Here is a 12,158-nt window from a genome sequence, read left to right as displayed (position 1 = left end):
CAGCCCAACCCTGGCCATCCATGACGCTGGTACTTCCCTTTGCTGGCAACAGTGGCCCAACAATGAAATCTGTCTCTCGCCTGCCGTTTGCGGTCGTCAAGTGTGTGGCCCCAAACATCCAAGTGGTAACCTTCTGTCACGAAAACGATACAAATTTCGGATCCCTCGGCAGGCCATCCTCTCCAATGTTGTTCTTCTTAAAGTTCTGCTCCATATACACCCTCCTGGCCTCGTCGAATCCAATGCCACGATTCTTCATGATCCTCTGCACTTCGCGCTTCCCCCTGACATCCAGCCCTGCCCTCGAGTCTCCGTCCATGACATTGCCGCTCAAGTCGAAGTCGTTGGATGTAAAACCGGACTCGACATCTGACATGAAGGAGGTTGGAATTCGGCTGTAGAAGGGTTCGGTGATGTTAGGTGGGAGAAGATGGAACCACCTGGAGCGGGTGGCGTAGAGGACTGTGATGAGTTATGTCAGTAACAACAAAGGCTTGACGGCATAAGAAGAGAAGAATATACGTACGCGTTCCGGCCATGAGGAAGAGGAAGGACACCGCGTAGAGCAGGTAGCCCATGCTGGAGGGGTTGTGGCAGGGCTTCGTCGGGTTATTTGTAGTTAATCAATGGTAGGAGACGATGCTTGTAGGTTTGGTAGGCGCCGTGAAAAGCCGCTCTCTATCAATCATGCGTACATGGTAGGCAGTAATGCTGGCGAAGGCGGTGCAGCCTGGCTCGCATTTCAAACAGTTGACGTTGCAGGCTCGGAGGATGCGAGTCGACTCGGCGGCAGCCAGGGAAGATACTAACTTAGTATGTAAGTAGTAAGTAACAATGAGACTAACTAAATCTGGCGGGATGGTTAGGCCGCGAATGAATCTTGGCGGATCTGCCTCGACGCACAATTGGCAAATACACCAAAAATAAAAACAAGGACGCTCGAGTCCAGAACCTGGACAACACATCTCCACATCCAATCATTCCAAGATGGCAGACCGTTCAAACATATCGTCGGATCTGATCTGGGAGATTGCTCGTGAGACCGTCCTTGCACGCCCCTTATCAACGATCATCCTTACTGACCCGTCCCCCGCCCAGGAAATCAAAATGCATACCTCGTCAAACGAAGAAACGGCAGCCATGCCTACTATTTCTCGCGTGATCCTCTAAATCTCGTCAACCAGCACAGCCGTACACACGCTGGGTTCGTCAACGAGAAGGCTGTCGGTGTTCATGCCGGGCCAAATGGTGAAGGAGTGACCTTGATGACCAAGAAGGCGAAAAAGAATGGCAATGGACCGGCTAGCAGCATGAATACAGTCTCTTGGGGCAAGGGGACGCCTGGCAGGAAGTGAGTCAGACATGAGATTTGGCATGGAGGGTGATTTGTGCCTGAAAATAACAATTTTGTCTGGATAGGATTTACAAGGGAATCGCGAACTACACCGCCAAAAACGGCTACCGATCTGACCTGAGGGGTCCTGCTGTTTCGAGAGCCAGTGCTATCCGAGGCTCACAGAAGGCTAAGAAGGAGACACCAGAGAAGAAATTGAGAGGCTCGAAGGCCAAGAAGGCTGTGAAGACTTGATTGGACATTGGCGGACGAAGGACGGTAACATGGACAGCAGTGCTGCATGACTGGTCCAGGGCTGGTGTGGTTGCATAAAGGAACGATTCTACGTCAGCGAAATGTAATATGGGACCGCCTTTAGAACAATCCACCACCTATCATAGGCATGGCGGCCGTGATTTGAACAGGCACAAGCGCAACTGGCTGGGACCCAGTAACTAGGTCCCGGTGGAGGAGCCATAGATGCAAGAAGTCAGTGAGATTGATGATTGATTGATTGAATCTGGCCTCGTGGCCTTCCATGTATCCCTTGGGCCCGTGGCCAATTAGTCCCATTCCAACCCCCAGAACCAACGAAGCGATACAAGCAGGTGACATTGATTCATGCCAAGCGAACTGCCGCCCCGCTTCCCAGCATAGGAACACCTCTAGGAACGGAAAACAGTCATGATGCAGAAGCAAGTATAGCTGCAATGGCTCCCACGAAAGAAAAACCTGCCAGAGAACATTCAATGCACATGGGAATCTGATAGCACGAGTGTAAGGCCCCAAGCAACTAAACGCCCAAACGATCGCTTGCTAAATGGGGAATCATCTGTGCAAATACGAGAGAAAGGTATCCGATCATGTCAACCACATCGAAGCCTCGCTGGACGCCACCAACCATAATCCAATGCTACCGATACCACAAGTTGGGAAAAAAGGACCAAAATCATTCGCTGTGAGGCACGAAAATACCGAAGAAGGAGAGAAACATGAGGATCAGAATGACCAGCCTCAACAAACCAAACATCGACGAGAGTTAAAAGAGTCAGAACGCTGTTTATAGCCGGGAAACGTTAGCGGCCCATCATATAATCAGGATAGATCCCGCCCACGCCTGGTGGAGATGTTGTCCCGCCCATACTCTGACCCCGCATCGAGGTCATGGCTTGTCGGTCCGAGAACCCTCCATTCATCATCGACGGTGTCATGGGAGCAGCAGGCATGCCCAACCCAGGCGGTACGCTGAGGCCAGGAGGAGGTCCATGCGCTGTAGGAAAACCGCCAGGCGACATAGGACCTAAGCCACTCGATGTGGGCATTGGACCTTGTGGACTAAGAGGTGTGGCAGGATGTCCACCTCCCTGCTGCCCAGCGCGAACACCCAGCGGATTCTTGGAGAAGCTCAAACGAATGCCACCCTTGACGCTGTTGTGAAGTTGAACCCCATAAAGCTCGTTCAGCGCCTTGGTTGCAAAGGATACATCCTCGAACTCGACGAAGCACATGGGACCGTTCTGCTTGGTACGGAAGCAAAGTCTCTTATAACCGCGTTGCTTGGAGAACATTGCTTTGAGTTCGTCTTCGGACGTGTCGATCGGTAAATTTCCAACGTAGAGCGTGTTGCAGGGTGGATTCTGATCAGCAGGATTTACAGGTGGATAGTTGAGCCTAGGATATTGGTGATTGGTCTGATATGGCATATTGGGACCCATGCCTCCTATATTTGGTGACATGGCTGATGTTGGTGTGCGCAGATTCAGATTTGATCGAGGTGATATATAGCTTGTAGGTGGTGGCGAGGCCATATTGGTGTTCAGGGAAAGGTTCGAAAATCTTGAGACGGAAAGCTGAGGATTGGTGGGGCGTCGGGACAATGGAGACATGGGATTTGCCTGATCGTTGTTCATATAAGCCACAGGATCTTTGAGCAGCTCCCCTGTATCGTCGTCGTTGCTGTCTTGACTGATAACTGACTTCCCACTGATGCGTGAGTGTTCGGAGACACCATTACCAAGTGGAGACTGAGGTGAGAAAATGGTCTGGAGATGGGAGCTCCCGTCGGTAGAAGACAAATCCCGCCCGGATGATGCATCTGCACTTGATGGCGTGGGTTTCTCCATGTGGTGAAACGTGTCACCGAATCTTGAAGAGTGCCGAAGAAGCTGCGGATTCGACGGAGGGGAGACGGAATGTGCAGTATTCCGATGTCCTGGATTATCTACCGTATTTCGCCGGCTGAGCGGGTTTCCTGATGATGTATCGATAACTTTGACGATCATGACCTGGCCGGCCGTGACCGATTTGCCGTTCAACATTGTTCGCGCCTCGCTGGCAGCAGCGGCAGTCCGGAAACGTGCAATTGCAGTGGTGAAGCCTCGATCCTCCTCGATTTCGTTCGGAATGAAGTCCACCTCCTTGAGGTCTTTCGCGAAAAGCAGCATACTCCGCAATTCTTCTCGGCTGGTGTTGCGAGGTAGCTTGCGCATGAGAATAGCAGTGCCACCACTGGTAGCAGGCACTCTCGCCTCATGCGAGGCTGGCTGTCCGATTGGCGAAAGGGGATATTGATAGTGATTCGACATGTTGAAATGCTCCTGAACAATAGCGGGTTGAAAAGCGACAGCACTCATCGCATGACTCAGCAGGCCTTGAGCTGTTCAAGTGGTAACGACGTCTGATACTGAATGAAAAGGTAGTCGTTGAGGAACTGACTACTCTATTAGGATCAGACTCAGTGTCCGGGAGTGAGGTTGAAGTCAGGCAATAACCAGGTAAACAGGGTACTAACTTGTAGATTGCGTCGATAACGTTTACCTATCGACAGACTGAGAACACAAGCAAATAACCACAGATATGACTGTGCGAACTGAGATTGTGGTCAGCACGCGCTGAGCCCATAGCTTGCAGGGTGAAAAACCATACTGCGCTGGTGTGAGAGCAGAGGCAGACACTGCAGCCTTGGCCCCCAGCACGTTAGATACTTTTATGGTGATGCAGGAGACGTAGTAAAAAAGCAAGTATGATGTTGCCAACAAGTGATATGTGAAATCCTCTAGATGTCTTGCATCAAAAGCATCGATAGGCGGTCACGACTGGTGCTCCTGGAGAGAACAGCTCGCCGGGCCCAGGCAAGTAGGAAAAAGGACGAAACTATGCGATCGGGAGAGGGGTGGAAAGGTGATCTTAGGGTGGGTTGTTTTTCCAAGGGACGCGGAGGATTTTGGGCGGCGTCAAGTACTCCAGGTATTCCAGTCGATAGATGCGGATAGGAAGCGCTAGTTTGGGGGGACGATTGGCGCAGTCAGCCACCAATCCAGGTCCAGTCGCATTATTTAGTTTAACTGCAGAAAGATGGACACGGGCGCCGTGGGGGGCCAAGGACCATGGGTCAACAGAGGGGTTCCGCCGTTGCAGGTTTCAAGGTAATCGGTTATAGGAGCACTGTTCCTGGATTAAGTGGAAATCAGGACGGTAGGGTCCAGTTCCGGTCGGTCCGTCATGCCGTGTGTGATTTCACAGATAGATTGTGCCCAAGAGAGTATCTAGAAACATTGAATAGAAAGCCTTTGTCCGTGAGTAACACCCCTAGCAATGCGGCTTAGACCCCACCTCTACTGCGCATCTCATCAGCACGGACTCGATGATGGGGAGCACAAGCCTCGTGTTTCGAAACGGCAAGGATCATGCATCAAGCAACTTCCCAGGAACGGCTGATGGGCGATGGCCTTACCTAGTGCTTGGATGTACAGGGACGACAGGCACCGCATGTCGAGTTTCGCATGCACCACTCCCGGCAAACTCACCTAGGCTCCCCGCCTCTTCGCCAAGTGCCTTATCCTCAGGGCTGCGGCTGAATGAGCCGACGTTTCTCGTACCACTACTGTCGCGGCGACGCACGCTCGATCTTGTGACTGTCGGTTAGAAGTCAAACCAGGGAAAAATTTAATCGCAGCGGATGAATCGAGCAAGATTCGAGGTGTATCATCGGCTAGTGATTATCGAGCCACTTGAACGTTCTTCCAGGCTGCAGCGTGGAGGTAGGGCTAAGCAAAGTGCCACACCGGTGCGGCCTTTTAGCGTGCCCGTTACCCCAAACCTGGAATGAGCCATAGGTAGTGCGTAGCTAGCAAGTATTATCTTAGCCGATGTGGCTCAAAAAAAAAGAAATTTCGGGCGGATGTTTCCCCTGAGACTACCCCATGGGTCACCAAGCGCTGCTTTAGTACTTGAACCTGTCAGTCTGGGGCCATTATTGTGCTCCCAACCTGGACTGGAGGGGAGGTTGTGACTAGCGACCCATCCCCAAGCTAAAGAGCTGGATTAGTCAAGCTCAAAGCTCTATCAGGCCTACCCATCGAGGATATTAAAGTTTCTATCTACCGTTTCGATTTGGAAATTTGATTTGACATTGTTAATTGAACAAAAATTCAAGGAATGAGATTGCCTGCTCTGTCCTTTTGTTCGCCTGTGGTGTTATCCACCTGCTTCCAGCGAACATGACTCTCACATCGAGGCCCTTTCAAAGCAGGCGCATCTTTGTAAGAGCTGCAATCAAATCGTGTACGTCGGACAAGTAGCACGACGGTTCGGATACACACTTTGTCTCCTGATCATGCTTCTGTATCAAGTCCATTGTGTTCCACGACGTCCTTGGGGTCAGGACGAACATTTCTTCCGAAAGAACAGATACGATATTGCTGGTCTCCAAGAGAACACAGGCCTGTTGCAAAACGCTGGTTGAACGAAACACATCTTGTCCAGGACGGTCCCGAGCAAGTCCATTGAAGGTCCATTGTTGTCGCTGTACCTGTGGCAGCAGGGTATGTGACCACCTCGCACATGCTTTGCTGGATGATTGTTCTATGTGGTTGCCAAATTCTACACTCCGTTTTATATACTGACATTCTGAATGTACAGTAGCTGTGAGCTTGGCCATGGTAGGGCAAACCACTGTCGAGGTCAGCTAGACACCTTGCAGCTCTGTGCCGACGTGTTATGCTCCCGGTTTGTAAGCAGACAAGATGAAATCCGTGTCACAGTACTCCGTAAGCGTCGGTCCAAGGGACGACGGGACGCAAGATGGAGGCTGACGCCCAAAGCTGCCCTGCCGCGATCATTAATCACGAGCTTTGGCTCACCGCGGGGGCGTATTTAGAGTTCCGAGAAAGTTTGACTAGCGAGGGAGATTTGTGGTTATTTATCCTGCGGCAGCTGACCGCTATCAGAACAAATGAGCTTGCTGCAGCGACGTCGTACTGAATGAATATTGTTTGCAGGCTGAGCTTCGAAAGCGCTAGGCCGGGTATTACCGCCCTCGGCAGTGCAAACACGGACGTTATCACCAGCAAAAGACGTTTTCTGCCTTATCCTGCTTAGAACTTCTGACTTTTGGACTTTTGGGACCACAAGTCCGTGGCTGAGGCTTGGAAATCGTACCGCCCCCGGATCGGACAGAGGGTAGCTGGATCGGCAGCAGCAAACAAGGCCGGCACTACGTAGTAAGTTAGTCGAATGATCCTATCTATCCCAAGATGACACCACTTCCGATACAGCCCAGACAGACCTTGGTCTTGCGTGAAGTTTTCCGATGGCAACCTGCCGACAGCCGGGAGGGATGTTCTCACATGATGGATCCGATCGGTATGGTTATGTGCACGGCAACGCATGACATCCTTCTTCCTGGCTGAGCTACAACTATTGAATCCTTCCAAGCACAAAATCAACATCGTACATACACTGACCACCTCATTCGCGTCACACGAAAGTTGATGCTGGGCTGACAAGGCACAATAGACTCGCACTGTGCTCTGTAGCCTTTTGACCCACCTCAAAAGGTTGGGGCTTTTCAGACATTCAACATTCAAGGTCATTGCAATCCATCTCTTTGTGACCGTCAATTTGCCGTACTCGGATAAAGATGCTATGCTGTTGGCTCTATGCTTTCTAACCCGAACCCAAGCCACATATCATGATAAGCGAGAGCTCTTAAAGCCACCTCTTCATGTCTTGGCCAGCAACATCCGGTAGAACCGGCTCAATCGTGGTAATGGGTTATATCTTGATCCTCGGAAGTTCTGCGGTAGTTAACACTACACCGTCGGCGGATGGGCAATTTCCGCATGCTATCGACGAACCGTTCCCTATTCTCATTGCCACATCCGCCTCTGGTACTCCGCTATATCATCAAGCAATTTTCACTCTGTGCTTGTGTATGTCTTACTGTTAGCACACCGGTTCCCTTTGCCTTCTTGATAGGCAAGCGGAGTGATCTTGCTTGGTCGATTCCTACGATACACCAGTATTCCGCGATACTCTCACAACTTTGCCGATAGCCGGTGAATCAGCAAACACTGTCTGCGGTCTAGGCTCGTATGGAGGAATCCCAGCAGACCATCTGAGTCCCAGGAATACTCTGGGTGGGTGGAGACGTGGCTAAATAAGCAACACGCAGCAGCCCGCTTTCTTGAATTGGAGCAACAGCTGGTGTTCGGAGTCTGAAATTACTTGGATGCGAATAACAATAACGTAGCTTATGGTCCAGGGATAATGGACCAGCCTGTAGGGTCACTCGTTGCAAAACATCCGCCAAGCTCCGCTCGACTGTTCAGCGCTTCCTTCACACCTTGTCATACTATGCACGCTTATTGCTCCTCTGTCCTGAATCCAGTCGCAGACCGCATGTGTCCGTTAGCCGGGGCTGAAAAATGCAGGCGGGTGCACCAGAAGCATTTCTTATTGATCAGCCGTGTGCCAGCATAGCGGAAGACTCGGGTGTGTAAATGTATCGCCCAATACTTCATAAGCGTTCCATGCATGACCTCAATTGCTACCTTCTAGCACCACGCGAGCCTGTTTCTACTCTTACAGGGCTGAGCACAGCTCCTTACTAACTCCTCATGCGACATAGCGCCCTTCAAGAACAAATGCCTGGTGGGGTCGTCTCTCAACCACAGTCTTGTATTTCTTCTACCGTGCAGCGTCATGGCTGGCAATATTGCAGCCCGAGTGCTCTCAATGTTCGACTTTGGCGCAATCTCTCAAACCAATGGCCCAGGTAGACTATGTAGCCTGGAGGCCCCAAGATATCCAGCCTTCCTGAATGATAAAGCGAGCTCGGGCGAGCTTATTTGACTCGCAGAAATAGTGACACTACGCAGGTCAGGTCGTTATCTGCTCGCGACATCTTTGCACCCCATCCTCCTGCGGCTAAATTGTACTCTGCCATTCGAGGATACGATCTTGTCAGGACATTTCCAACTCAGATAGCCTGATCTGGCCCAGCGGAGGAGGCCCATCTACCTGCTAGATTCATTCCGACATCGCTTTGGAGCTCCGCGGCTATGTGAGAAGGTGGCACCCCAAAGTATCTTCAGACATTCACGTCAAGGAAATTTTGCGGGACAAACTTTTTGTCATATTGACCACTTCTTCGACTGTCGCCTGCCTGATAACAGCCCCTCTCCACGATCTTCCCTCGATATGAAGACCTTTTCTCTTGTTCCTGTGCTGCTGGCTGCGAGCCTAGCCACTGCCGGTCCTACCGGGCCTGTAGCTATCTATGGTGTTCTGCGTGGCGGTCCCCCTGTCAAACGTGACATCCTCCAGGGCCGTATCGGCACAAGTGGTCGGTCAATCTAGCACAGATTGTCAGAAATTAGGACACAATCTATACCTAATTCAGGTTGCAACGCAGACAGTGTTCTCCGTACCCTACAGAATCTCACCCGTTCCGCCAGCGCGAGCGTTTTCTGCTCAGAATATCTCTAATCCACCTTGACTACCAGCACCACCACAGGGGGATGAGCGCAACATCAAAGACCGAATCTGCCGCTGCCACTACCACTATCACGGCTCTGACCGCTGCCATGACCACGGCGATGGTCACTTGCGCTGCAGCGCTCACATCACCCCTTACCTGTGGCTCTGCAGCCTACGGCTTCAGTACCTAGCTGATCGGTTCAACGCTTTTCACGGATCCGATCACGTGCCATGAAAATCGCCTTGCGAATTCGAACTGTCAATCGTTTTCAGGTACAACTGGGGGCTCTATTTATTGCAATCTGTTCCGGTCAAGGAGAACAGAGCTTATACCGGCAACACTCCAACTTACCTAGCTACGGTTCCAGCCAGTCGCACCAGCTCTGCATGTAGCTGCTTCATCACAAGCCCCTCCGCCCCGGCTGCCTCCATCGTTACTACGTATGCTACTGTCTCCGTGGCGACAACTACTACTGCCACCGCTATGCAAACAGCAACCCGTATCGTTAGCACAATAGTTGTGGTGATTAACACAGCAGCTCCGTAAGCAAGGGGCGTGTACGGTGATTGTGGTGGTGCTTGTTGCTTGTTGGAAGGGCCAGATGTATTGAGTTCCATTTATATGACCGAAGAGGTAACTGGGCTTTGAAATAATTGGTAGATACTGTACAAAACTACTCTGTCAAATCGCAGATCAATAACGAGTCTTGGATAAACTGATTTAATCCCTAATCACCAAGCCCAGCTACCATTCACAGACTTGGCGTCATCTAGCATGCTTGAGGCTTGATATGGAACTACTGGTACAGTACGTAGTATGGTACAGTACTTACTTCTCGGGAGATCTACGCCTGCGGACATAAGGGTGTTGTCGTATGATTCGGTGCGAATCCAATTCACCGAAATCTGATTAACTTCCAGAGACACATAGCTGAGGAATGACAAGCAACCTAACATCCTGGGCCCTGCCCCATCTACAGCGATTGCTTCCTGTCGACGAGGAATCCCTCAAGGAGACCATAACCTATTCTGCTTCTCTATCGAAGGAAGCTGCCGCAGAGCATCTTAAAAACTTGCTAGGTGACTCGGCCCTAGCTTTAGAATTTATCTCCTCTTTCAACTCCCGCCGACCAGAAACAACCTATACCAACTCTTCGCAGCCTAGCGAACCAGCTGAGCCTTCACGACCTCAGACATCCCATGAGAACGGCCCGAGCCCTAGAAAGAGAAAGAATAAGAAGCCCAAGGCGCCACTTCACAATGCAGGTCCCCTCCGGCGTCCAGATAATTATGGCGATGTCGGGGGCGGGTACAACAAGTCTTCTACAGAGCAGGACTACATGCCCAAAGCATTGCGAGCAACAACGACAGGGCTTTCGCATTCTCTGTCATTATCGCAAGAGCCAGCTGCCTTACAAATCTCTGACCAGACGCATCAGATAGCCTCCTCGCCAACGCACCCCAGAGAGCATAGTCCAACATCACAACCCAAGCTGCCTCCATCCGCCTCAGGTTCTCTTATTTCAGATCTTCCGAACGTCAAATCCAAGGCTGCCAAGAAGCAAGCACACAGTTCTGGCTCCTCAACACCTCAAAAGACGACAACAACCTCCAGCATCAACGACCTTACTTCAGCGATTGCCCTCCTTGAACTCAGCACCAATCCGTCATTGTCCTCGGAACGACGAAGATGTCCATGCAATGCATCGATACATCCATTATTTGAAACTGCCCCCAACTGTTTGTCATGTGGCAAGATCATATGTGCGTTGGAAGGCTTACAGCCGTGCTCTTTTTGCGATAACCTTATACTCTCAAAGGAACAGGTGCAGACCATGATTAGAACGCTGAAGGATGAAAGAGGGCAAGAAAGAATGGCGGCGCATAATGCTGCAGCATCACATTCAGGCAGAGGATCGCCGATGCTCGGATCCCGTGTAGCAACACCCGAAAGTAGCGGAGATGAAGCCTCAGCGGCGGCTGCCAAAGCGCGGGCTCATCGAGACAGACTACTAGCATTTCAGAGAGACAATGCGCAACGTACTAAAGTGCATGACGAAGCTGCCGACTTTGATATGACAGTCACTTCCGGGGCCACGCAATGGATGAGTCCAGTGCAACGAGCAGCAGCACTCAAGAAACAACAGAAGTACTTGAGGGAATTGGGCGAAGCCAACAAGCCAGAGTGGGAGAAGAAGAAGATGGTCATGTCGATGAGTATCAGAAACGGGAAGCTGGTACGTACCTATGAGAACGTCAGAAGCACTGCTCCACCCGAAGCAGATGACGCAGCCGACGCGGCAGACGAGGACCAGGAAGTAGATTCAAGTATGAGCCAGACAGGACAGGGGCTGAGTCGGAACCCGCTACTTGCTGGTGGAGGGCTCATTCGACCCATATGGAAGGCGCCGGATGAAGAGAAAGGGAAAGGAAAGGTACGAGAGCCTACGGAACGACGGGAGACATGGAGAAGGGTTCAAGACGACAATGATGATAATGAGCACTGGATACTAGACGGAGGTATTCATGGATTCGAAGACGGCAGCAACCAGGGAAAGGGTTGAGCTTGAGCTATACGGATCGATCAAAGGGTCTTTCAAAGATAGCAGAGCTGCTGGCATAGCGTGACCACAGAGGACCGTCCATCAGATCTTGCCTGTGGAGGACCCCGCAGCTTGAGGTGCCCCTAGTCCGCCCCCCGAAGTTCAGGTGGGGGTGACTCCCATTGTCATTCGCGGTCCTCCGGTCCTTACCTCTCTCAAAGCCTAATTCAAAACAATTACTTACCCCAGCCTGCCTCTTCCAAGCACGACTGCTGAAAGAACCTGGCTCTCAGGCGACCTGAAATAGTTACTTTCTTCTGACTTCAGTTTGATCTCCTCACGTGCTCTCATCGTTGCCAAATCCTGCCCCTCTCCCCGCCCATGTTCTGCCCCGCTGCGGGCCTGCGAAGCTGGCTTCACGCAGTACAAGATCCAGAACCCCTGTTGCCGCTCACGACCAAAGCACTGGAGAATTCTCTAATCCTTACAAGAGCCGCCGTAAAACATTGGGTGCACAGAAG

General features: G+C 51.3%; 4 protein-coding genes across 4 annotated transcripts; 2 read left to right on the top strand and 2 right to left on the bottom strand.

Annotated features, from left to right (window-relative positions):
• Positions 1-136: 136 nt before the first annotated feature.
• EPUS_01064 (uncharacterized protein) lies at positions 137-578 on the bottom strand (the record flags this gene model as incomplete). The annotated part of the gene is made up of 2 exons (XM_007806977.1): positions 137-462; positions 527-578. 2 exons carry the CDS (start codon positions 576-578, stop codon positions 137-139), a joined length of 378 nt encoding a protein of 125 aa, XP_007805168.1.
• A 409-nt stretch (positions 579-987) lies between these two features.
• EPUS_01063 (uncharacterized protein) lies at positions 988-1,588 on the top strand (the record flags this gene model as incomplete). The annotated part of the gene is made up of 3 exons (XM_007806976.1): positions 988-1,036; positions 1,099-1,351; positions 1,420-1,588. The coding sequence occupies 3 exons, from the start codon at positions 988-990 to the stop codon at positions 1,586-1,588; spliced, it is 471 nt and encodes a 156-aa protein (XP_007805167.1).
• An 821-nt stretch (positions 1,589-2,409) lies between these two features.
• On the bottom strand, positions 2,410-3,918 carry EPUS_01062 (uncharacterized protein; the record flags this gene model as incomplete). Its single annotated transcript, XM_007806975.1, has 1 exon — positions 2,410-3,918. One exon carries the CDS (start codon positions 3,916-3,918, stop codon positions 2,410-2,412), a length of 1,509 nt encoding a protein of 502 aa, XP_007805166.1.
• A 6,114-nt stretch (positions 3,919-10,032) lies between these two features.
• EPUS_01061 (uncharacterized protein) lies at positions 10,033-11,658 on the top strand (the record flags this gene model as incomplete). The annotated part of the gene is made up of 1 exon (XM_007806974.1): positions 10,033-11,658. The coding sequence occupies one exon, from the start codon at positions 10,033-10,035 to the stop codon at positions 11,656-11,658; it is 1,626 nt and encodes a 541-aa protein (XP_007805165.1).
• Positions 11,659-12,158: the final 500 nt, after the last annotated feature.

The sequence above is a fragment of the Endocarpon pusillum genome (assembly GCF_000464535.1).
Source record: "Endocarpon pusillum Z07020 unplaced genomic scaffold scaffold6441, whole genome shotgun sequence".
NCBI classification, from domain to species: Eukaryota; Fungi; Ascomycota; class Eurotiomycetes; order Verrucariales; family Verrucariaceae; genus Endocarpon; species Endocarpon pusillum.
Note: the sequence above shows the minus strand (reverse complement) of the source record. Positions and strands in the feature narration are given on the sequence as shown.